At 31.9% G+C, this 26,899-nt stretch overlaps 2 protein-coding genes across 3 annotated transcripts; one reads left to right on the plus strand and one right to left on the minus strand.

The window, feature by feature from the left end:
* The first annotated feature begins 7,801 nt into the window (after window positions 1-7,801).
* On the plus strand, window positions 7,802-21,413 carry LOC114296015 (WAT1-related protein At5g64700). 2 transcript variants are annotated; one of them, XM_028240298.2, is made up of 7 exons: window positions 7,802-8,220; window positions 8,353-8,415; window positions 8,578-8,694; window positions 14,055-14,313; window positions 20,373-20,531; window positions 20,826-20,977; window positions 21,094-21,413. In XM_028240298.2, the coding sequence occupies exons 1-7, from the start codon at window positions 8,042-8,044 to the stop codon at window positions 21,257-21,259; spliced, it is 1,095 nt and encodes a 364-aa protein (XP_028096099.2). In that variant the 5' UTR covers window positions 7,802-8,041; the 3' UTR covers window positions 21,260-21,413. The 2 variants fall into 2 exon arrangements, with proteins under 2 accessions (XP_028096099.2, XP_028096098.2); XM_028240297.2 differs by having other exon boundaries at window positions 7,931-8,220; window positions 20,370-20,531.
* A 751-nt stretch (window positions 21,414-22,164) lies between these two features.
* On the minus strand, window positions 22,165-26,647 carry LOC114296016 (uncharacterized). The gene is made up of 2 exons (XM_028240300.2): window positions 26,115-26,647; window positions 22,165-22,860 (listed from the first exon to the last, which is right to left on the minus strand). The coding sequence occupies exons 1-2, from the start codon at window positions 26,355-26,357 to the stop codon at window positions 22,450-22,452; spliced, it is 654 nt and encodes a 217-aa protein (XP_028096101.2). The 5' UTR covers window positions 26,358-26,647; the 3' UTR covers window positions 22,165-22,449.
* Between the last annotated feature and the right edge of the window lie 252 nt (window positions 26,648-26,899).

Consider the following 26,899-nt stretch of genomic DNA (forward strand, 5'->3'; position numbering starts at 1 on the left):
AATTGTGCAGCCGTAATTGTTGACTTTTGGTGAATAGTAATGACTTTTTAACTTTTTGAGTAACTTTTTGACTTTTTGGCTTTTTTTAAACTACCCAAACTTGGCCTTAGTCAATAATAATACATTTTGTAACCATGATTTTTTGTTAATAATAATAATAATAATAATAATAAAGTAGAGAATAAAATGGTAAAATATGTAATTGTCATCTGTAAAGTTGTAAACTTTTTTTTTTTTATTTTTTTATTTGTGAGAAAATACAGTTGTAAACTTAAATGTTAACAATTTGTTTTGATCTCCATTGTTCAGTACATCGAAGCGACATATGATCTTATCTCATCCGATGAGGCGCACACAGCGAGTTGCAACTTGCCAATAATTAAGTCAATTTTAATTATGAATTTATAATTTTATCTCAATTTAATCTAATTAATTATAACTGTTTAAGTTTTTTATGGATAATGCATACATAAGTGGTATGTGGTATGCGTTATACTTTTATAAGAATAAAATGTTATTTACATAAAAACTCCTTAAACTATTAAAAAATATCAATTTGACCTCCTAAATTATAAAAGTGTACAAATAGACCTCTTAAACGATTGAGAATATCACTTTATCTCCCTAAACTTAAAAGAGTACAAATAGATCTCCTAAAAAAAAGTACAAATTGGACCCTTGACGAAAAGGTTAAAGTGAAACACCCCAATAGTTTAGGAGGCTCATTTGTATACCTTTAGGTCTCGTTTGTTTTCAGAGATAGAATGGGGGGAATTCATAGTGAGGGGATTAATAGTGAGGAGATTGATAGTGAGGAATTGTTAAATTATTTTTATATAAATAATAAAACAGATAAAAAAATATAAAAAATTAAACATTATATTTATAAAAAAACTCCCAATATACAAAAAATAAAAAAAAATAAAAAAATTTCTAATCCCATCACTATTTTTCTAATACCATCTCTACCTCTTCCTTACCAATCCCCCTTCCAAAGGAACTACTAATACCAAGGGATTAATAGTCTCCTCCTTATCTCTCAAAACAAACACCCCATTAGTAATACTAAGGGATTAGTAATCTCAATCTCTTCCCTATAACCCCAAACAAACGGGGCTTTATAGTTTAGGGATAAAGTAATGCTTCTCAATAATTATTGATCAGCAGCAAAAAAAATTTATTGATGAATAAAGAATTGTACCATACATCAATAAAAAAGGATGAATGCACAAGCATCATAGCTAAGTAATATGATCTCAACTAGGTTGGCACCATAGAACCAGTTCAATCATCTGTAGCATCGCATCAAGTTGGTGAGCGACCAACGAAAACAAAACCACAAAAAACATAAAAAATAACCAACACCACTATTCCCCTGCACTGGTGCTCCCAGTTCATGCCACTTCAGGTAAACTAAGGCCAGAAGATAGCTCTGCAGCTGCAAATCCCACCCACAGAATCTCAAAATCAGATTTAACTTCTTCTTCACCCCATTCCCTACCCACCAATGCAGTACTTTTCACACTGACCCAACACTGCTATAGCTGCTGCTCACCAGATCAGTGTAGATTACATACCTATTCCATGACAGAATAATGCTATTGCTCTCCCACCCTGCTGAAGAAATGCAGAGCAGATTATGTAGTAGACCCTCCCACAATGTTGTTGTTGCTCTCCTAGGACATTTGCTCCTACTACCCAAGCACCTTCTTACCCTATCTGATTTTACTTGCTTTTTTTCACCAAATGAAAATTACTCACAATATCATTTACAGAATAAAGGCACCCAGAATTATGTGATTTCCACCAAAGTGCTAACCTTATCTTAATTATCTCACATAACTCCACCAAATCTGGATGCTTAGCAGAGAAAATACATTCATTTCTACATTTTCAGACAGAGCAAAGCACTGCTGAGAGAATAGTTTTCCAAAACATCCTTTCTTTTTTATCGAAATTCCAACTCAACCACCATTGTAATAGACACTCTACTGAATCTGGTGTTACCCACTCCAGCCTCCACCACTCAATTATGCATACCCACACATTCCACACAAAATGGCAGAGCAATAAAATATGATTAGAAGATTCCAGTTTAGATTTGCAGAACACATAATGTAAATTCATATTTCCCCTCAATACTCCAATTTTGTGCAGAAAAGCCTTTGTTTTAATTCTATTCTTCCAGGCCAACCAAGTAATGAATTTGGCTTTAGGTGGAGATAAATTGTTCCATATATATCAGTCCAACAGAACTATGTAGAGAAACCAAATCCATATCACACCATTTATATGCACTGCTAACCTTGAACCCACCTTTTGGATCAACCTTCCATCTCGCAGAATCCTCATTCTCCATGTCTATCATGGGCTATGTTCCCAACAAATCAATGAGTTTTACTAACTCATCTTTTTCACAAGCATGTAGATTTCTTCTAAAACCAAAGCACCACTTGTATGAATTGTCTTTTCTTGAAATTTGTCACACCCCAAATCCGGGCATGACCGGCCGTGGCCCACAGGGACTTAGCCCAAGGCACACGTAAGCCTAAACACGAATCCAATCACATTGAACAACTGAACAATAGTCCAATAATAAATAACCAAAACTCAATCCAGACATGTCACAATTATAAACGGCAAAATCAACCGTAATAAAAAACCATCCAAACTTATGGGATAATAACAACCCACATATCAAAAATAATCCTAAATGAACTTCGATAAGAATAAATATAAATATGCACAAACTTGACATAACACTCTAAACTAAAGGAATGCCCTAGAGGTCCATGCAATTGAGTCCCCGCTACGCCATGAGTCCACTCTAAGTCCTTCTAACACCTGGAAATGGTAAACAACTAAGTCAGCTGATAGCTCAGTGAGTAACAACATGGATAGTAAATACAGTTTTGAAAACGGGGTTCAATTTCAAAATAAGATATATATCACAGAAACTAGATTGGCATACAGTTTGGTAAATACAATCTGTTTTAAAAAGAAGGTTCCACAATTCAACACTTAAAATACTCATGTCTTGCAAGAACATGATAAACAACATTTTCCACTTAAAACAGATTATAACATGAACACCAATAATTTTCTGGGTACCAATAAAAACAAATAATCTGCCACACATTTCTCAGGCTATAAGCCCCATTGGATCCAATACCGAACTAAGAGTCATCCTTAGGGTGGCACCTGGGCCTTTTCTCAAAGACGATCCGATTGAAGGTCACCTAGTTGTTTTTAAAGGTCTGTTCCTTACAATCGTTGAGCACTAGAGTCATCACGGCCCAACCCGGATCTGTTCCCTAGTGGCCAGAGTCACCACACACAGTGGAATAATTTCCCTGGACTAAATACACACATGGTCCCAATAATCAATACACATCAGTTTCGCAAAACCTGGTAGTTCATCATTATAAACATGAGACCAAAACAAATAGTTTACAGTATGCCAAGTTCACACATGTTTCAGAAATAATTTGATTCAATTGATAATATAATAATTTATCAAAACAGTTTAATCATGAAACAACAATTTAATTTTTCCAACAGTTCAGGATAGGGGAACATTTATAAAAATATGTAGCATGAAACTACTCACCTGAAACGCAATAATATAATCCTCGAATAGAGTGTAAAAGTCCAACTAGTGGCCTGAACCAAGTATAAAAATTACGCGTCACAACTAATTTAAAAATACTAAAAAAAAATAGGAACTAAGTAATCTCAAACTAAAACGCACTAACACGGCTCAACCCAACTCACCGTTACTCTTAAATATTACCTAAGTTCATATTCTTCAAGGTCTAAAATCACCCAAGACATAGATTCTGATCGAAACTTAACTAAAAATAACTTTAAGATGAAACAGTGTTTTAAACAAGTTTTCCCAATCTATTCGCTAACTTTGAAAATTACAAAACCCACTCCACGCTATTCAGAAAATTCCAAAAACCTCCAGATATGATCTAATATATCCTAAGTTTCAAACCCAATTGGTTTCACTTGATTTGCTTATCAAAATAATTATCTACAATTTATTATATCCAAACAGGTTGTTTTCTGCAGCACTTTAAAGAAATTGATGGTTCTCTTAATATACACGAGCAATCAATGCAAGGCCAAAAACGTACGAAACTAGACTTATAACCGGTTCTAATGACACTAATTTCATAATTTTTGGATTTATACCCAAAGAGAACAACACTCCCGAATTTACTGTTTCGGACTGGTTTCCTGGACAGATTTGAATACCTCAATTTATATGGATTTTGACTCCCAAAAATTATGAAAAAAATTCAGATATGCAATTCAATATGTAATTGTTCTACTGTAAAAATTTCAGATTAAAATTCATCCGTTTGATATGGTTTCTTGATTTTTAAAGTTTGCGATTCTGTGCAGAATTTTTTTGAACTAAGAATTACACTCATTCTTTATACATCAATTTTACTCCTTAGATTTCTTAACAGCATATATATATACACAAAATACATACACCTACAATCTCTCCATCAATGAATTAAATAACAACATTATTAGGATAAAGAACAAAGAAAGAAGAGAAGAAAACCTAGGAGGCCACACAGCACAACACACCCAAAGCTCTCCTTCTTGGCTACAACAATAATCTTGATGATTGAAAAACCCCTCTTCTTTCCTTCATAAACCCACGGCTGTTAGGGCTGCTAGTGTTGTGGAAAACAACTATAACAAGAGTTAGGGTTTGTGTTTATTTTATTTTATACTAGTAGTGGGTACACTTAGGTCAAATAGATAGATAAATATACAAAATACATATATAAGTTACATGCAACTCAAATGGTAAGAGCCTAACTTATTAATTATGTGGTCTAGAGTTTAAGTCACACCCTCTTCTCCATTTTTTTTTTAATAATAAATCTTGCTTCTAAATCAATGACTTTCACCATAAATTTATTTTAGGTTTAAAATTAATTGAAAGATCCTCCAATAATATTTAATTTGCACCTTAGAATTCACCACCAAAATATTTGAGATTGTAATATTATTATTTAATTATTTACTTAATTTTTATATTTGGGTTCTCACAAAATTTGCTCATTTAGAGAAGCCTCATTTGCTGTGCATAACTGATAAAGTCTAGGGAATTTATTACAAATACTTGAGTCCCCTATCCAATTATCAATCCAAAACATTATTCTTTTCCCATTCGCTATTGTTATTTCCATGTTATCCAAAAATAAGATATATAATTTTGGATTAGATTATGATACTTCCACTATATCCCTTCATATTTTAGAGGTTGTGCCTGCTATATTAGTAGATAGCAACCATCTCCCTCCAGCAGATCCATGCTTGCAGCACACTATTGCTTTCCGTAATGCATCATCTTCTATTGCAAACCTCCACCACCATTTGAATAGCATACACTAATTAGTGAGCCTGATATCTCTTATCCCCAGACCTCCTTTTTGCTTGTTCATTGTAATCTCCTTCCATTTTACTAAATGAATTTTCTTCCTAACTTCTGAACCTCTCCACAGAAATTTTGCTTGCAATCTATCAAGTTCCTTAGCAACATTTTCAGGAATCTTAAAAAGTGACATGCAATAAATTGGCAAAAAGGACAAAACAAATTTAATAAGAACAACTCTCCCTGTGAATGACATTTACTCTTCTTTTCCATCTTGAGAGCTTCTTTTTGAAATTGTCAATGACAGGTTTCCAAGAATATTTTCTGCTTGGGTTAGCTCCAAGTGGAAGACCAAGGTACTTGAATGGCAGTTTTTGAGTTAAACAATTAAGTTTTGTTGTAAACTCCAAAATCATATTATTAGCCGCACCAACCCCACATAACACACTTTTGTGGAAATTTATCATAAGCCCAGACACCACTTCAAAGAAACTCAAAATTCTTTTAATGGCAACCACTTCAGACCATTCTGCATTACACATGATTATTGTGTCATTTGTGTACTGAAAATGAGACGCACAAAACCCACCACTACCCACTTTCACTCCATTGATAATTCTTAATTCCTTTGTTTTCTTCAGCAGTATATTAAACCCTTCAGCTATAACATTGAACAATAGAGGTGAAAGTGGATCGCCTTGCCTACGAGGACAAAACTCTTCAGATAAAGATCCATTCACTAAAATAGACATTCTAGGTGAGGTAATGCACTCTTTTACCCAAACCATCTTGGTCCAAACCCAAAGTTTGCCAACATCTGAAGAAGGAAATTCCAATTCACCGAATCATAGGCTTTCTCAAAATCCAATTTAAGGATTAGTCCCCTCTTTTTAGATTTCTTTCACCAATCTACTACCTCATTTGCAATGAAAACCCCATCCAAAATGTTTCTCCCCCTCAAGAATGTTGATTGGACTTTATCAATTACATTTGGTAATACTTGTTTCAATCTGTTAGCTAGCACTTTAAACAAGATTTTGTACACAGAATTGATCAAACTGATTGGTCCATACTCCTTAATGAATGATGGGTTGTCTCTCTTTGGAATAAGGGTGCCAAAAGAGCAGTTTATTATACTATATCCCAATCTGTTGTTTTTATGAAATTCATTATATCTTCTTTCATCACCTTATAACCCTTCTGAAAGCACATCATATTGAAACCATCGAGCCCTGGAGCTTTATTCCCATCGCTCTGTCTAATTGCTTCCCACACCTTAGCCTCAATAAAGTCTTTTTTCAAAATTTCAGTGGCTTGAATAGGATTCACCTATTGAAAGTTTCCACCAATGATGGGTTTCTTCATCATTCATCAAATTGCTTCTTGAAATAGTTACAAATTGCTTGTTTGACTTCAGCTGGTTCTTCAACAATAACTTCATCAATCTTCATCGAGTTAATCATGTTTCTGTTTTGCCTCATAGATGCCATTATATGAAAAAACCTTGTGTTCTTATCCCCTTTTAATGTCCAATCTAGTCTTGACTTTTGTGTCAATAGTTTAGAGAGTTCATTTTTACGCTTCATAATATAGGGGGCCAAATTGATACTTTTCAATAATTTAAGAGGTCTCCATATAAATAATCTTAGGAAAAATTGTAAACTTGTTCAACTCACTAAATTAATGTCAATCAACTCAATTATCATTTTCTTTCAAAAATCCTAATTGACTTTATTAATTGGATCAAATTAATACAAAATTTAAAATTAAGAGTCAAAATCGAACTAATTAAAATTATAGAGACCAAAATAATTTAACAAACAATATACAAAGATTATCGATATAATTTACTTTTAATAATTTTATAATTACTAAAAATAGGCTTCTCTGCGATTTGCAGTCTCAAGGGTTTTATATTAGTTGGGGAAATTGAACCTAACGAAGATTACTGATATAATTTATTTTTAATAATTTTATAATTACTAAAAATGCGTTTTATTACAATTCATGGCCTCGAAAATTTTATATTGATCGGGAGAATCAAACTTGGCCTCAAGGGCTTTATATTAATTGAAGGAATCAAACCAAACACCTAAAACAAAAGTAGATTTATAAGCCCCAAACCTCAAGCTGCTAAGCCAACCTTAAGAGGTTGCAAATAGAAACACCCACTAACAATTAAAAGCCTTTTTTTTCGCAGCAATGATAGGTATCATGAAAATAATCATGAAAACTTTGTAACCTTTGGTTTACACTTAGAATAAAGCACCACACACTAATCAAGATAATCCAAAAATCGTAAATCTTTCATTATCATGTTCATGAAAAAAATTTCATCATCTTTTTTTCGTGGTCCCTCATTCACTGCTAAAATTAAAGCAGCTAAGTATCATCACCATACACGTCTCTCTAACAGAAGAGGCGCGTAATTTTCACTATGCTTTTCTTTTCATTGCTCATCACTCATATCAGCGTGGGGACTAGGGTGGGGACATGTATATATTGTATATATATACATATAACCCTTACGATGGATCACCAAATTCTGGCTGTGAAAAATCAAAAACAAAACAAAACAAAACAAAACAAAAATATTCAAGCTAGAATCCATCGGTCATCACTTGATCAAATCAAAATATGAAAATGGAAGGAAAGAAGCCCTACTTGGCAGTTATCCTGATACAGGCCATATATGCAGGCATGTTCTTGCTATCCAAAGCTGCATTTGATGTGGGTATGAACACTTTCGTGTTCGTCTTCTACAGACAGGCCGCTGCTACCGTTTTCTTAGCTCCTTTAGCCATGTTCTTCGAATGGTAATTAAATCTTGAAAATTTATCTTTTTATATCCTTTTATTCTTCTTTCCTACTATACTATACATACATATACTAGTGATGGTTTCTGTTGAGCTTTTATCTTCTTGTTTTGTTTTTTTTTTTGTTGCAAGGAAGAATGCACCAGCAATCTCAGGCATGACCCTCTTCAAGATTTTTATGCTTTCATTCTTTGGGTACGTACGCAGGTTTTGATAAAATTAATATTAAAAATTTTGATAATTTTTCATGCTTATGATGTCTATTTACATTGGCAATAATATTTAATGTGATACATATATGTTTTGTTGAGCATTAATTCTTGAATCTTGAGTACTTGTGCTCCAATTTAATTTCAGTATTACTTTGAGTTTGAATGTCTATGGAGTTGCCCTTATATATACATCTGCAAGTTTGGCTGCTGCAACTACAAACTCTCTTCCAGTCATTACTTTCTTCATTGCAGTCTTACTCAGGTAATTTTTATTTTTATTTTTTTGTTCTTGCACCACTCCACACACTCTCTTCCTTGTTTCATTTACTTCAAAAGTTAAGGTTCAGTATTCAGGAGTCCATGGATCATGATTCTATGGTTTCAAGCACAAAGGGCTTGTTTATCGCAATTTATTGCAAGTTCAAATGCATACAAAGGGCTTGTTTATCGCAATTTATTGCAAGTTCAAATACGTAGGGCTTGCATACTGCAAGCTATAAGCTTAATCTAAAATCAACCCCTTTACTTCAAATTCATTTTAATCAACTTTTTTTTTTTTTTTTTTTGTCTTTTTTTCAATTTATTAAGCTATATTGGTATATAATATAGCATGTGATGTGCTTCTACTTAGTATTTCATGAATTTAAGTTGTATGCTGATACTGAAAGGAAATACTTCATGGGAAAGAGTTTGTCTACCAGGAAGACTGAGGAAGGATCGTTAAAAGATGGAAGGTTTGTTTATGTGATGAGTCCATAAACTCAGGTCAGGTGTTTTTGTTTATCCGCAAAAAAGAATAATTTTATTGATGAAAAAAAAGTATAATTACAGCTAGTACAATACATTAATAAAGAAAGACTAATGTATAGATAGCATCATAACAAAGCAATTCAATCCCAATTAGATTGGCACCGAATAATCCAACCAATCATCTGCTAGCGCTAAATCAAAAGTTTGTGAGAATCCAATTGAAACCAAAATAAACAAAAACAAAAACAGAAAAAGATTAACTCCAATAATTCAGGTCTGGTGCTTGCCTGCCGCCTTTACGCATCAAGATAGTTTTAAATGGTTTTTGTAGTTTATGGCATTAACTTTTTTTTTTTTTTTTTTGATCAGTAAAACAAAGCTTTGTAGTTTATGACATTAACTTAACTTTACTGGTACAATTGGGCATGATTTGGCTCCCTAAAGATGCTTCATTAGTGGTTAGTATCTTTTAATACTTTGATTAGTTTATTTTATCCAATCTATTTCTTTTCTTTTTTTAGGATTAATTGTACTTTTGGTTCTTTGACTGTGTTTTGTCATTCTGATTCCAACATAACAGGTGCCAATATCTTCTCCAAAAGTATTAGAAAAAATATCATTTTGCCCCTCAAACTATCACGAGTTTTTCATGTTGACCCCCATATTTCAATTTATTTGAATTTAGTACCTGAACTTTTCACAAATTGATCAATTAGACCCCTGCCCTCACCTTCCGTCTATAATTGGACGGAATGTGTTAACGTGACATTTAAAATTTCATTTTACCCCCAAACTATACCTTAAAAATCAATTTAACCCACAAATTAAAAATTAATTTGCCCCCAAACTATACTTTAAAAATCAATTTGCCCCCCACATCAGCACATTCTATCCATTTGTAGACGAAAAGTGACGACAATTGATCAATTTGTAAAAAGTTCAAGTACTAAATTGAAATAAATCGAATTATACGGATCAATGTAAAAAACGCGTGATAGTTTGGGAAGGAAAATAATATTTCTTCAAAGTATTAAGTATCTTTTAAAGTGATCCCGATCATGTTGTCAATATGCCTCGTTAAAAATAGAAATACGTTTGGAACTAAAAATAACATAAAAAAAAATTTGTTAATTGTACTTTTATGCCTTAAGTATGAGATTAATTTGTGTCAATTTATAAATTGCAGATTGTATTATTATTATTATGACCTATAATATGTTGTTTTGGTTAACTTCACTTTTACCCCTATGCTATTATCATTTTTTTCTATTTCATTTGTAAATTATCAATTTTAACTAGTTAGTTCCTATAGGCCCTTATTTCAATTCATACGGCTCAATTGGAGATAGTCCATCCAAATTAATATTAGTAATGGTGGAAACCTAACCCAAAGTGTAAAAATATAATTTTATAATTTGAATAATTTAAATCATATAACCAAACACCCATCTTGTTAATAATTTAAAGTTTTAGAAATAGAAATTTAGAGATAAAATTTTGAGTAAATTACACTAACCTCACCAGAGGTTTGAAGAAAATACACTAAGCTCCACAAGTTTTGCATAATTACACTAGACTCCTTTAAGATTTTAATTCATATAATACTTAATCCCCTTTTCATCAAAAATTGGTTATTCATTTGAATGAAAAAATTGTGTTACCATCTTTTTTTATATTGAAATGTATATTTTATCTTGTGTATCTTTATATCTTAATACCATTTATATTAATTTTGATCTCTTTAGCCTTACTAAAAGAGATATTAGTGTAATTATGTAAAAAATGTGAGGCTCGCTATATTTTCTCCAAACCTTAAAGGAGGTCAATGTAGTTAACCTAAATATTTTATTATCAAAAGTGTCATTATTGCATTTTTTTCCGATGAAATTGGATATTTAGTGATTAATTACTATCTTTTTGGAATCATAATTTTTGTGTTAAAAAATAAACATTTTGAGACCAAATTATTTTCTTCCTAAAACTACATTATTAGTGATATTTTTAAAATTTTGTCACTAAAAATCATTTTTCCTTACTTTTCTAGACAACATTTTATTTAAGTTAGTTGCTAAAACATCGTCTTGAAGATGACATTTGAAGACGGAATTTAGGTTCCGAAGTACTTTTTGAGATTAGGTTCCAACTCACCAAGCGAATGTTCCTAACGAATTTTCCTTCTTTTTGAGATTACCTTTGTCACTAAATATTTGTATGGTTTAAATTACATAAATTTTAAAATAACATTTTTATCATCAAAATAGACTTTACCAGAAACTGTTTGTAGTGATTTTGAAATGCCTCAAAACTTGAACTTCTTGTTTTCAAACCGTTATTGAAGTAATCATCCACCTAGCTTTAATCATCCTCCCAAAAAGAATTGTTAGCAAAGCCATCTAAATTTTTAACAAGAGATATCCTAAGAAAAATAAAAAATTGATGCACTAACGACCTTTGAGAACAACGAAAATACAGTCTGTACATTCTTTAATTAAAGGATTAATTAGTGAAAAGTACATTCCTATGTATAGAGTCATATGTTATTTAGTGTAAAGTTTAATTTTTATTATGATAAAGACACGCATTGAGAAACCATCAGAAAAGTCACTAGCACCAAAAAACTTGCCAGAAAAGTCACCGACACCTGAAAGTCAGCGATAGTGGGCAGTAGGCTGCGGCTTAGTTGGACAAATATGTGACATTAAACAGATAGGTGACACGCGTATAAATAGGTAACATTTAAACAAATAGTTAGACATTTAAATTAATAGTTTGACAGATAGGTGATGCGTGTATAGATATGTGACGTTTGAACAGATAGACAAATAGGTAAATTTTGAACAGATAGGTGTCATTTTGGAGAAATAAGAATATATTTTTGGTCCAAAAATATTTAAGCTTAAGCCTATGGACTCAATAATTATAGAAAAGTATAGAGAAGAGTTAATTTTATGGTAATGACTTTTTTGTAGTAACTCTTTAACTATTTTAACTGGTTCCCAAACTTTGCTAATTAATTAAGTATTAGAATATGGATACAGCTTCTCCAGTTCAGAATTGGACTGGACAATGTTGCTGGCCCGCTGTGGACCCGATTTTGGGTCCATCTTGATTATCTAAACCATTCAGTTTGTAAAGCTCGTCGAGTATATTATTCTTGCAAAAAATTATATTGATCGGATATCATTAACCAATTGACCAGATTGCATTTGTTTCAACGGAAATTATGGTTTTAAAAATAAATCATAAACACAAATGCAATATGATCAAGTGACTATCAATGTCCGATTAACGTGATTTTTCGCAGGAATGATGTACTCGACAAGTTCTACATATGCAACGATTTTGATTATCAATATGAGCCCGGAGTCGGCCCACTGAAGCCCAACAATATTATCCAATCCGTTTTCGAACCGGAGAGAAATTGTTCTCTAAAATATTAAATATGTAATTGCCTTAATTATGATTAGAATTTTACAATTCACTATTCCCTTGTCTCACATTGGCAAAACTAAGGCTATGGAAAATATTACTCAATATGCACTAATCTGTCTGCTAATTGTGGGTTAGTTTGATTTATGGTTTGAAATTTATAATTTGAACATAATTTTTTTTACCACTGATGAAATATCAAATTAAAAATTTGTATGAGAGAGATTTAAGATGTAAAATTTATTACAAATTAGTGTTACATATATATATATAACATATATAAACAAAATATTATGTAAATTAATATTATATATTACACAAATGCTTGATAATTATTTAAGATTATTATTCAAATAACTAATAAATTAAAACCGCTCAAATCACAATTTAATTATTTATCAATTTACCGTTCACAATTTAATTTTATAATTTGACCCTAAACTTACAGCATCAAATCGGACTATGCATACTTCTAGGCAAAACAATAATGGAAGGGATACTTCACTTTTTATAAAAAGCTTATGCTTTAATCTTTAGTCCCACATTGTTAGAACAAAAATGTAATATTCAACCTTCTATCGAAAAAAGCATAAATGGTTACTTTTCAAATTGAAGGACGGTCACTTAAAAGAACAAAACTTTAAAATATTGTTGTATTCCATTGTATATATGAGTTGGAGTTTATGAAAGGTCAGGACCAAGGCCGCTTATGGTCTAAATAAAGTACCGTAATAATTTACAGAGGTGTGATTTATAGTTTTTACACATAAATATGTAAAGTAAGAATGTAGAGATTTGATGCTCTTGCACTCACTCTTTGTATTGATGTATAATATTTGTCTTGTTTATGTTTTCTCATCAATAAAATTTTCTTTTGCTAATAAAAAAAATTATAATAAATGTCAAGATTAAGAAAATTGATAAAGGAATATTGCTTAATCTGCTTGAATAAACAGTAGTCAAGTAGGGATGAACATTGGTTGGGTTAGGTCAAGTTTGTAAATTACTTAGTCCATCATTGGATCTAATCTAGTATCTAAAACATGATCCTAAGACTGTATTTAATTCATGGATATGAATAAGGATTTAGGAATTAAATAAAAATGGGATAGATGAGTGAAATGTAAATGAAATATACATTTCACACACTTTTTACATATTTTTTCTTTTCCTTTTTCAAATTCCTACCTAAATCTATGAACCAAATATAACCTTAAAAAATTATAAATTTTAAATCCACCCACCTTATTGATATGCTTCTAAATATTTTTTTCGCATTAAATGAATTTGGTCCACTTTTTATAAACGGATAAGCCGGGCTAGGCAGGATCAAATAAGAATCTTGATCCCATATTCAGCCGAAAAGTAGGTTCAAAATCTCAACTTAACAGACATTATGAACTAAAAAAATTTCTTATGCTCTAAAAATGATAATATATGCAGGATGGAAATGGTGAAGTTGCGGACAACCCATGGGATTGCAAAAATTGCAGGGGTAGCAATCTGCCTAGGTGGTGCTGCAATCATAGCCTTGTATAGGGGCCCAAGTTTGAAACTCTTGCTACATCATCACCTCTTTGAAGTACACCATAAGTACAGCAGCACCCAAGATGATCAAGTCCCTTCTACTAAAACATGGATAAAAGGATGCTTCCTTATGCTCATGTCTAATACTTTCTGGGGTTTGTGGCTTGTATTACAGGTACCTACCTACCTACATACCTTTCTTCATTAAGCATATCCTCATACCAATGCATCTCAATAGTCACATAAAACATAAACAATTGGAAATTCAGCATTAGCAAGCATGTTACTTAATTTATATCGTATTTAAGAGTATGATAAATGACACTCATGTCCCTAAAAGTTGAAAAAACATATAGTCAATCCTACTGCGGGACATTGAAAAGATCGACCAACCAACTCACTCCCGTCTTACAATATGAATCGAGTGAGTGTCTAGATTTGGCAATAATGTAAAAAAATCTACTTATCTAACAAAATGTTGAACAAAAACCATGTCACTAGATCTGGAGTTGTTACCTAATCTTTTTGAGAAAACTAAAAACCCTTACTCCGAACTATACATATGGGTCGTTGAACTAGTACAATTATAAATCTTTGGTCCGAGAGTTTAGATATGAGAGAGAAATGTCATGAATTGAGCACACCCAACTCAGTTGATCGAATTATCAACTTCTACTAATTCTTGATAAAAGATTCATTGTCAAATACGGTTATGTTCCAATTATTAAAACTAACTTTTCTAGTGAAACAAACAATAGGACAAATGACATGTTTTGGAATGCGTCTATCCCCTTGCTTCTTGGAAAAACAAAGGCTCTGTTTAGTTTAATTTTTGAATTATGATTTAAGTTGAGTTATATTTTGAGTTTTGAGTTTTTGAAAAGAGTTTCGTTATGAGTTTTGAAAAGAATTTTAAATTATATTTTGAATTTTGTGTTTTTGAGTTTTGAGTTGTATTTTTAAAAAAAAAAATCAGTTTATTTTTTTTTTAAGATTTAAAAATTTTCTTAATTTTATTTTTTTAAGGTAAATATTTTTTATTGTAAATATTTATTTTTTTAATGTATGTTGTATTTACTATATTTATGTGCTATATTTGTTTTAAATATTTTAAAATTTATTTTTTATTTTAAATATATAATTTTTATTTTAAATATTTTTTTAATTTTTTAATTTTAAATATTTTGTTATATTTTTTTAATATTTTAAATATTGTTTGAAATTTTTTTATTTTTTTACTTGTTGAATTTTTTTTTAATTTTAAAAGTTTTTGAATTGCCCATATATATCTAAATCATAACAAATTATTTGGCCAATAATTAAAAAAAATAACAAAATATTTTTTTTGGAAAAAATAAAAAGTATTTTTCTTCAAAAAATATCTCTTGAAAAAAATATTTTTTTTAAATAGAGTTTTTAATAGAGTTTGGTTATGGGTTTTCAAAAGAATTTTTTAATTGAGTTTTGAGTTGTGTGTTTGGTTATGAGTTTTGAAAATAATTTTTCAATTGAGTTTTTAGTTATCTTTAGTTATAAATTTTGAAAAGAGTTTTAAAATTTTTTAATCCAAATCACGATTCCAAAACAAAATCAAATGCTACCAAAGTGTTTTGATAAGTGTTCTTCCGACAAGAAAATAAAAATAAATAGGGAAATTTGGTTAAAAGTATCTAGTAAAAAGCGTGTATTGCTTGAACTCCAACATAAATTTTCTTCATCCATAAAGTACCTTAGTTTTATTTGGCTGGGGCTTGAAGGACATGCATTGGCATTTGACTCAGATTTGCTTTGCAATCTACAGATTACATATATATATATATATATATATGTATGTGCCATGAATCTAATTGCAATGGAACAAAAAATAAAATTAAGCGAAACTAAAATCAATAAAAAGCTCCATATTTTCTTTCTAAAATCTAACCAATGAAAAGTTAGAAGAGAGTTTGACCTCTTCCGTGGATACATGGAAGGTTTTATGTGTGTATATACATTGTTGCTTTTTTATTAATTTGTAAATATGAAAGTAAAATTTCATTTCTACTTGTTGTGGTTACTCTTTAATATGTACTCTATTGTTCTCAAAATATATATATATATATATATATGCACTCTTTTTTCTTTTTCTTTTGCTGATTTTTTGTTCAACAATGACAGTAAAATTTTACTCTAATAGTGTATTTTTGAGTTATTTCTTCTGTTATACAAACTTTATTGTGAATTAAAGTAAAATTTATTGTAAATCAGAGTAGGATTTTACTATAAATTAAAGTAACATGTTACTGTAAAATAGAATAATATATCACTGTCAAATACAGTAACATGTTACTGTTAATATCAATTTTGACGGTAATAATATATATATATATATATTTTAAATTTCATAATCAACATGGATCTTATTTGATAAATCTTGATGAGAAAATTTTAAAAATACTAATTTTATTAAAAATCGACATCTAGATCAAAAGTTATATTATTTTAAAGTTTAATATTTTGACAATGATGGTATGTGTTGGACTTTTTAAGAAAAACTTTTTGTATATACTCTTAATGTATTAAAATTTTATTATAAGAGGGTTTTGACCAATCTCCCCAAAAAAATAGAGACGAACTTGTATAGAAGAGATAAGAACGCTTCAAACTTAGGAAAAATATCTTCCAAACAATCATAAAGATATCATGCAAGCATATAAGTTCATAAAAACATTTTTTTTACATAGAAAGTAAAAGCGAAAACATGCAAGGTGCAGAGGAAATGAGAGAGAACTCTTTTTTTTGGGTGAATAAAATGAGAGAAAACTCACGTGGTACTCATTCATACCAAACCAAAAGAAACAGAATTAGAAATACAAGAAGAAAAAAATGCATGAAAAAAGAGCTAATGCAAAAAAAACTCATAATCATGCAAAGCTATAGGCCTGATTGGCACTAGAATGTCATATGGAGCATCTCAAACTAGAAAATCAACCAACGCAACAATATAGCAACATTACCTATAAAAAAAAAATAAATAAATAAAAAAAAAAATCGATTAACCGGACTTAAATCCATAAACTAGATTGTCAACATGCTAAAAGAATGCAATAAAGAGAGAAAACGAGAAAGCAAAGATAGAAATAGCTAAGATCTACTCCTAAAACATAAAAACTGACATGGATTTGGTTCAAAATAAGACCAATTCACATGACAACTCAAATCCACAAGATAATCAACAAGAAACAATAGATCTAACCATTATCAAAGAGATGGAACATATTTGGAAACTAAGAAAAGAAAAAGTGAGGATATACCTCTTGGTTTGGAGGTTGCAAAGCAATAGCAAGAGGAGATGATACAAGAAGGTAGACAAAGCTTCAATGCATCTCTCAAGTGTGCTTCAATGGAAGTCTTCAATCTTCAAGATCCAGCTCCCAGTGGTAGAGAATATGGCTTGTCGAAGAAGATGAGAGCTCTTGAGTATATTTTGACAGAGTTTTGGCACTATGAGAGTCCCCCACTTTCTTCTCAAGGATTTGGGGTTATATATAGGCTAAGGAAGTGATATAGAGCTAGCAATACGTCACATATCTGGAATATTCCAGCCTCTAGAGGAAATCACTGTGAGAAACAGCTGTTAGCTGAAAATTTACTGCGGCTGCAAATAATAACCCGTGGCTGGGGGTGTTTGGTGGGAGTCCAGATCCCCTCCTTGAGCCCCCTCCTTCATTCCCTCCTTGCAGGGGCCTTCGGGTCCACTTTGAGGCCTAGTTTTGATAATCCGAACCGTTCATATTTTTAGATTTATTCAGTATATTATACCTGTAAAAAATCAAGTTGATCGAATATCAGAAAGTATGCGTTCAGAAAATTGGGACTACAAACTATTTTTTAATAAATAGTTTTCCGAACACATACTTTATGATATTCGATCAACTTGATTTTTTACAGGTATGATATACTGAATAAATCTAAAAATATGAACGGTTCGGATTATCAAAACTGGGCCTCAAAGTGGACCCGAAGGCCTTACAAGGAGGGAATGAAGGAGGGGCCTCAAGGGGAGGATCCCAATTCGTTTGGTGGAGCTTTTTTGAGCCAGTTTATGGCTTCTGGTTTTTAAAAAGTTATTTTGAACTGTTTGGTTAAACTTATTTCAAACAGCTTCTAATTCTAACAACTTATTTTAAGTCAAAAAAACTGATTTTGAGAAGCTGCTCACCCCTTGCTTCTGATTATCAGCTTCTGCTTTAGACATATTAATTTACGGTTATACTCTTAGATTTTTTTATTTTTTATTTTTTTAAAAATAGAAAAAGACCCAAATGGACTATAAAATGTTATTATTATTTTTTATGAAAAATGTAGACAAATAGTGAATAATAAAAAATAAAAATTAAAAATTAATTGAAAAAGCTACTTCACAACTTATTTAACAAACGCTACTCAGCAACTTAAATCTATAATCCAACAGCTATACCAAACAGATTAACAGATTCTGATTAAAGTCATAATCTATAATCTATTAAGCTATAATCTATAATCTGTTTTAACAGTTACACCAAACAGCACCGCTGTAAGCAACTTCTTGCAGTCTCTTGTTCCTGGGAGACTAGGAACTTGTGGTCACGAGTCTATACTTGTAGTCATGAGTGCAAACCTGCGGTCGTGGGTTTTGCTAGGTCGTTGGTATATTTGCTCAACCAATATTTCTCTTTTTTCCATAATTGTTTTGAAAGAAACTTGATTTTTGTCTTTTTGAAAAGAAAAGTTTGGATTAATCGAACATGTGAAGCGACTGTTTTCAATAACTCTTTTGAAGGAAAAAAAAGTTTTTGGGTCTTGAAAACGTTTTGGCTAGAGTTCGGGATCTAACCACTTTAGAGTTGTTTCAAAAAGCCATAATCGTTGATTTCTTCTTTCATCATTGAGGAGCATTAAAGGAGTCCAAGTCTTAGAACTGGTAAAAAATAAGATGTCTACACCTTTGTCTTTTTTTTTAGTAAGGCTAAATTAATCGAAACTAATGCAGATAATAGATAGATATTAAAATAAGTAAAGATAAATATACGTTCTACTATAAATAAAAAATGATAATATTATTTTTTTTATTTATACAACTAACGAATTACAGATGAAAAATAACTTAATTATTATGTGAATTAAAGCCTCAAGGAAGATTAGTGCAATTATGTCAAAACTGTAGGACTAACTGTATTTTCTCCAAATCTCAAAAGAGGTGATTGTAATTTTCCTTAATTTTTAAGTGTGATATAAATTGTGTTATCAAACACACGATTTATTTTCATTGTGTACTGTTAATTTTGGATTAATTACATAAAATGGTCCCTAAAGTATAATACTTACTTCATTTTGGTTCATAATCTTTAATATGTATCAATTACATCTTTCAAACCCTACGTTAACTTTGATATAAAAACATAAGAAATTTTTTTACGTTAGCCTCACATTTTTTTTTTATCGCAAAATAAAAGATATATTGATGAAAAGAGAAGTACAAACAGTACAACTAAATAGCGTCAATAAGAATGGCTTAGGATAAAAGCATGATTGTTTAAACAGTGATGATTTAGATCTCTAAATATTGAGCTCTAAATCCATCACTAGTGAGGTGGAAATGGCAAAAAAAAAAAAAAAAAAAACGAGACACAGCACTGACTGTGGCAGTGGGTGGAATCTAATTAGAGGTCTCAAGCTTTATTATTGTTTAAAAAGAACATGCCAACAAAGTTGGCATACCCAACAAGCCAATCAAAAGCATTAGATAGTTGAAGGGCATTAGGAGAAGTTTATCTCATTTCCTGCCTAGACGAATAGCGCAACAAGTGAAGTGCACATATACGCCTTTCATTCCATTGCTGAGAACCAAATACATAGCAAATTTAGTTTTTTTTTTCTTATTATTAGTTTTACATTAATAGACGTGTTAAAGTGTCCTTAATGGCCTTTCAATATTTGTTGTGAGGTTTGGGTAATCATTTGTCTTATGTTTTAAACAACAATTAAGTGGAGGGACTAATGTGTGAGGTTTAAGGATGCATTTGATACAAATTAAAGATTTAAGGACATAAATGAAATAAGTGCTAAACTTTAAGGACCTTTTGTGTAATTTATGTTTCAGTTTTAAGTACTTAATTGAGTTTTTTTTTTAAAAAAAAAAAAAAAACATCCCCAAAGTTACATTTTCAACTTCTGAAAATGTCGTAATGATTTGATTATGATTGATTGAAGCAGGCTCGAGTGATGAAAAGTTATCCCTCAAAGCTTCTCTTCACAACTCTCCAATGTTTTTTTAGTTCAATCCAATCACTTATCATTGCCATTGCTTTGGAAAGAGACCCTCGTCAATGGAAGTTGCAATGGAATGTCAGACTTGTAGCCGTTGCATATTGTGTAAGAAGAAAATGCTGTACTTTATAGTATTTATCTTTCATCGGCTTATATATATATATATATATATATATTTGTGGCTTAAATTGAATATATCAAGGAATTAGATGAAAGAAAAGGAAATTGAAGACAAAAGATAGCTTATATTTTATTTACTTTTTACTATTTTTGTATTTTCATTCGTAAATTCCTTTTAAAATTCAAGATCACCATCATGTTTTACTTAAATATATGCATATGAAGCAAAAGATGTGAATGAAGTGCCATGGTCTCAAAACTAACTGAAATTCGTTATAGGGAATCGTGGTGACTGGAGTTACATACTACTTACAAACATGGGTCATTGAGAAGAAGGGACCGGTGTTCCTAGCCATGTCTACACCATTGGCTTTAGTCTTTACAATCCTTTGTTCTGCAATCCTCCTAGGCGAGATAGTTACTTTGGGAAGGTGATCTGCTTTATCTGCTAACGCACAAACTCAACCTTTAATTTGGTGCTCTGATCCGTAATTCAATTTCTTTTTACACTTATTTATTTTGATTGTTTCCTTGTTTATGGTTGTAGTGTTTTGGGATCCATTTTGCTGGTTGGAGGGCTTTACAGTGTTTTGTGGGGAAAGAGTATAGAGCAGAAGATGATGGCTGATGAGATTTGTTTAACCAATGACGCCGAGAAAGGATGCTCAAACGAAGCAGAACCTACCAAAAGCCCAACAATTGTTTTTGTATGACTTATGCGTTTGCATTCAAATGCTGGCAGTTGGCACAATAATGTCATTCAAAAGCGTAGTGAGAATCTCCTGTCCTTAAAAATGTTTGTTTTCTTACCCCAAACCTTATATCCACCAAAAGATGTATTAATTTTCAATGAAAGTTGTTTTAACAGATCATGCGGTGAGAAAAAAACATAGGACAATGAATCATAAAATTAAGAACGAAAGATCATCATGTGCCTTCAAATCATGGGTACACATAGTAGAGGTGGGGGAATGTTTCTTTTTTCACTTCTCTTACAAGTTAGTAAAGTAGAAATCTTGGGATAGATATATATATATATATATCATACCCATTTGCAACCTAGTCATGATCAGCATGAGTGGGTTGCTTAGCTTTCATGGTGTACAATTTTGGATAAGTGAGCTGAACTGAAGATCATACATGCCCTGGTGGTGCCTATCAAGAGTACATGCCCTGTTTGGGTTCAATCCTTCATTCATGTGCAAAACAACACACACACACACACACACACAGAATTCATGAGTTAAACTTGCAAGTGAAACATACAACCTAAATACTGGTATCCAGCTGATAGGACACGAGAAGAACTCATGACTTAAACTTGGAAGTGAAACATACAACCCAAATACTGGTATCCAGCTGATAGGACACAAGCAGAATGACTTCCATTCTATTTCAAAACCTATATTTTCTGCCAAAATGACAATTTCATTAACCTCAAATTTCGCACTTTCATAAAATATCTCGGACTCGATGTAGCATAAATTTCACCCATTGGGATGTAAGACTATTTTATATCTTTCTTGCTTCAACCCAATAGGAATTGATGCTACAGTCTCAACTCAAATACAAGTCAAACTCAAAAACACATTTTGCATGTAAAACAGGCAATACAATCTACAAACATCAATTTATTTAGACTAACAAATGGATAGGTCCAAAAGCAAAAATAGAAGGGTGGGAATAGGAAAACTCAATGAAAAATAGAAATAAAATTTACTGAACAATAACAACCAGTCTTTTCTGACATCCAATAACCATATACCAACACACTCAGACCACTTGTCTTCTGCAAACACTACTCGCCTGCTTGCTTCCACTACAAGACACATAAATGCTAGTTCTTCCTGTTGTATATCACCAAATCCTCCTCTACCACATTCATGATGCTCTCAGTAACAATTCAGTTATCTGCCTTTGTCTCTTTCTCCTTGGTGATTTCAGGTTTTTCAGTCACTGTAGCTGGTTTTTCTTCTACTACTATCTTTTCCATCGGTGTTTCAGGATTTTGAGTCTCTGCATCTGGTTTCACTTCCACTATTTTCTTTTCCTCTGGTTTTTTCATCTCTAAAACCGCTGGAGACTCAATTGCTTTCTCGGCCAAGGTTCCGGTAGTTGGTGCAACCTCAACTGCTTTCTCTGCTTTGGCCCCCACAGGAACTTCAACAACTAATTCCCTTGGCATCTGCTCAACTGGAGTTTCAGTTTTTCCAGATTCATGAGGCTTTGTTTCAGGAATGTCAGTAGGTTTTAGATTTACCAATGGTTCGTCTTGTTTTGCTGGATCAGATTCAGTTGAGTCCTTCCCTTCATTCTGCAAAAAAAAAAAAAAAAAAAAGAGAGAGATAGGGCATAAGGGGACATTATAACAGCAGTTGAAGTAAATATTTGATGTAATGGTGATACACGTGACAATATCACTATTCCATGAACAATCTCACTTCGCGGTAGGGATCACAAACATTATTGTGTTCGTGGAGACAAAATTTATCCACGTAATCCATTTGCAATTTTTACACTATTTTTTCCAACTACCGAGGCTATTTGGTGCAACTTATAAAATTACTTATAGCCAAGGTTTTAAAAAGCGGCCGCAACCGTTACGTAACGGTTTTGGCAGTTACCGCCACCCGTTACGGCCGCTTTTGCAGTGTGATTGAGATTCACAAGTGTGTCGGCCGTAGTGGCTGCCATAGCGGTCGTAACGGTTCCGTAACAGCCGTAACGGCCTGTTACGCACCGTTATGTAACGGTTCCAAACTGTTTCTTTCGAAAAAACACACCAAAAAAAGTTGAAAATGGGAGAAGAGGGATAGAGAGAAGAGGGAAGATAAAGAGAAAATAGAGGAGCAAGAGATAGAGTGAGAGAGAGAAGAGGAAAGATGAAGAACATGTTATTGATTTGTTGAAACTATAAGACCTATGCTATTCTATTCAGCTACTATCACTAAACCATTTTGTTTGTGTGTGTCTATCTATATATTGTTTGAAAATAATAATAATAATAAGTGTGGTCATTATCTATTTGGCTTGGTTAAAATATATATATATATATATATATTTATGCTCCTATTTATTTTCTTACTTTTGTCATTATTTATCTTATATATAATAGTTAGTGATTAATTTTTTGTAAAATATAAAGTCATTAATTATTAAAATAAAATGTAAAAAACTAAATTTATAGTAATTTAAAAATATGAAATATATTGGATCAAACTTAAAAATTTATAAAAATTTATAAAAATTGATCAATATTTATTTTTAACCCAATAAATATGATCATGGAAAAAAAATATGCGTATCGGTAATTTTTTTTCAAATTGTGCGAAAAATAAAAAAATTCACGGTTCCGGTTACCGCAACTGTTACACTACGGCCTTTACACCCCACAACCACAACCGCGTCACCGCCACCGTTACGGCGACCGCAACCGCTTTTCAGAACCGTGCTTATAGCAGCTTTTCTTTTTCTTTTTTTTTTTTTTTGTAATTTGAATAAAAAAATATTTTAAATAAGCTGAAAAAGCTAATTATTAATAAGTAGGGGAAAAAAAAGTATTTTTGGCTTCGGCTTATTGAGGATTATCAGCTTTCAGCTAGCAATAAGTTATAGAAGAAAAAAGCAGAAGAAAAAAGGAGGGTGGTGGAGTTAATGAGAGTGCGCAAGTCATCATCACTGCCCATCTTTCACCTCTTAGTTAAAATATTCCATTGATCAGATCATCAACTGAGGGAATGGCTTTTAGAAAAGTATGCTTTGTAAATTGAAACAATCAATATCGGCATCCTATGCTGCATACCCACCAACCAAAAAAGTCTTTCTATTGCATTCATCAGCAGTCATTTTCTATGTAATAAATTAATAATCTAAAGATTTAACCTCCCAGACAGACAGACTGGAGATAAATCTACAGTAATTGAATTACATATGCATTCAAAAAATCTAGATCTGGGATTCAAAACTTAAATTGTAGGTCCTGTGCCTGCCCATAAGAAAATGGAATTGAGTTTTAACACTTCAATTTAGAAATTTTTTATATATAGAAAGTGATCCTTTAGAATATTCTTTGCTAGCAAATCTAAAACACTCCCAATTGTTTTATCAGCGCAGAAGGAAACTATGACAGCCACAACCACTAACGCTTTTGCTAAAGCATTACTTTCATGGAATAATACATTTTTAATACCAAATTGCTTAACAAGTGGATCGTAAATTACTTTTAATACCAAAAAGATTTTAAAAGTATTAAACCCATCCTGAGCAGATGCCCTTAAAAGCCCTCCTTAATACTACAATTGACAACACATTCAAATTCAACGAACAATCTCTGGATCCTTTCTCTTGGGGGATATTTGGCAATTGGCTAAAATAACTAAAAAAATTAATACTAAAAGTCAACTTATTCTCTCTATTTTTTGAACGTCTTTTCATAAAAAATTTAAAAGTAAAGCCAATTTCCAAACGAAACCAACCCTTAATAGGTGGTTAAGTTAATACCGACAGCAGGTATATAGTATAGTACGAAACTGAAACCACCCACCCAACTAATTATGTGTCTTCCAGGAATTCCAAGGTGATCCATCAAATAGCAAGGAAGTAGCAAGGAAGGTATACTAACGTGGCCTCAAAAAATTGGAACAGTATGGAAAAATAACAAAACATTATTGGTTGGATATACAACCACGTACTGTTCCCAAAATGCTTGATAATTTCTGAACAGTGACTGCAACAAAACAACCCCATTCAAAAAATCCTAGCAACTCGTTCAAAAAAACACAAATCCTTGCAACATCTCCAACGTTCCATAGTTCCACTCTAGGACATGAAGGAAGAGGAGACATTAAAATGAAGACAAATCTTAGTGATATAGCTTTCACAGGTTAAAGTTATGTTCCCCACAGAAAGATAAAGTGGGAAACAACAACAATTAAGAACAAACAAGTGGGTAGGTGGGACCCTAGCCTAGACCTGTTTCTTGGTTGTCAAATAAAGATCCAATGGATGGTCAAAGATCCTTACACTGATTCTAACCAAAGCAAGAAATCTGTCAACTTTACTGCAAAAGATGACTAAACAAACACAAATGCTATGTGCCAAAAGAAATATTAAGAAGAGTGCAAGAAATTGAGGTTATGGTAAATATTAAAAGTTACATTTTTGTGATAATGGATTTGATTTAATTTTTTTTCAAATATAAAAAAAGAAATTAAAAATTAACAAAATTAAAGAGATGGACCAGATTGAATAATGGTACGACCATACAGTCACATAATTTTCCGAAAAATAATAAATGATAAAGCAATAATAAAATTTAAATTAAAATGAGCAGAACCAAGTCCAACCGGAGAATCATAAAAAATTGAATAATCTAAAGAAAATCGAAATAAAATACTGAGAACAAATTTCTTCACGACTAATTACAATTTGAGAAGAAACAGTATCGATCATGATGAACAATCGGCAATCGATCTGAGTTTGAAAGTAACATGAAAATGCAAATTGTGATTAAAACATGAAAGAGAGAAAATAAAATCAGAGTAATTTGATACCAAATTAGATACCAACCTCCTTGAACAAGTTACTGAGAGATCGGCGCTTGTTAGGATGGTCGTCAAGGGAGTCGTCATCATCAACAATCTCCTTGTGTTTGCAGAAAACAGTGTCGCCTTCGACTGTCTTCACTTCCTCTGCAACCACCACCTCCTTTGTCTCCGACACCGTGCCGCCAGCTTCTTCCTTTGCCGGTGCCGGTTCCGGCGGCGGAGCCTCGTTCTTCAACTCTTTCGGCTTCGTCGCACAGCCTCCCATTCTCTCTTTGTTCGTAAAATTGGAGAATCGAAGACCAAAAGTGGGTGATGAGTCGTGGAGTTATTTAGTTTTATAGGGCGCGAGAGTTCAGTGTTTGTTGCTCCGACATTCGTTCATTTATGAATTGATTGAATGAATTACTGACAGACGGACCGACACTGGAAATATTTTAAAATTTTGGTTTTACAAAAATATGTGAAACGTCAGGTCTAAAGCTGTGACTTACAGGTTGTACATTTCCAAATTACAGCCGTGCTATTTAGCACCGTAATGGGTATGGTATGGATCGGGTCACTCCCAACACCCCTCTAATTTTTATTTTTTTTTTAATAATTACGTTATCCTCGATTGAGAAATTTAAAAAAAAAAAAAAATAAGTAAAATGTGAACAAAATATATTTATATTTTATTTAATTTTACACATATTTTTTCTTCTCGTTTCTAAATTCCTTTTTAAATTTCTCATCCAAACACAACGTAAATAAATGTAACAAAATTAGAAAAAACTATATGCAAGTGAGAGAAAATCAAAAAAATTACCC

The sequence above is a fragment of the Camellia sinensis genome, chromosome 1, assembly GCF_055761805.1.
Source record: "Camellia sinensis isolate YWXY chromosome 1, ASM5576180v1, whole genome shotgun sequence".
NCBI classification, from domain to species: Eukaryota; Viridiplantae; Streptophyta; class Magnoliopsida; order Ericales; family Theaceae; genus Camellia; species Camellia sinensis.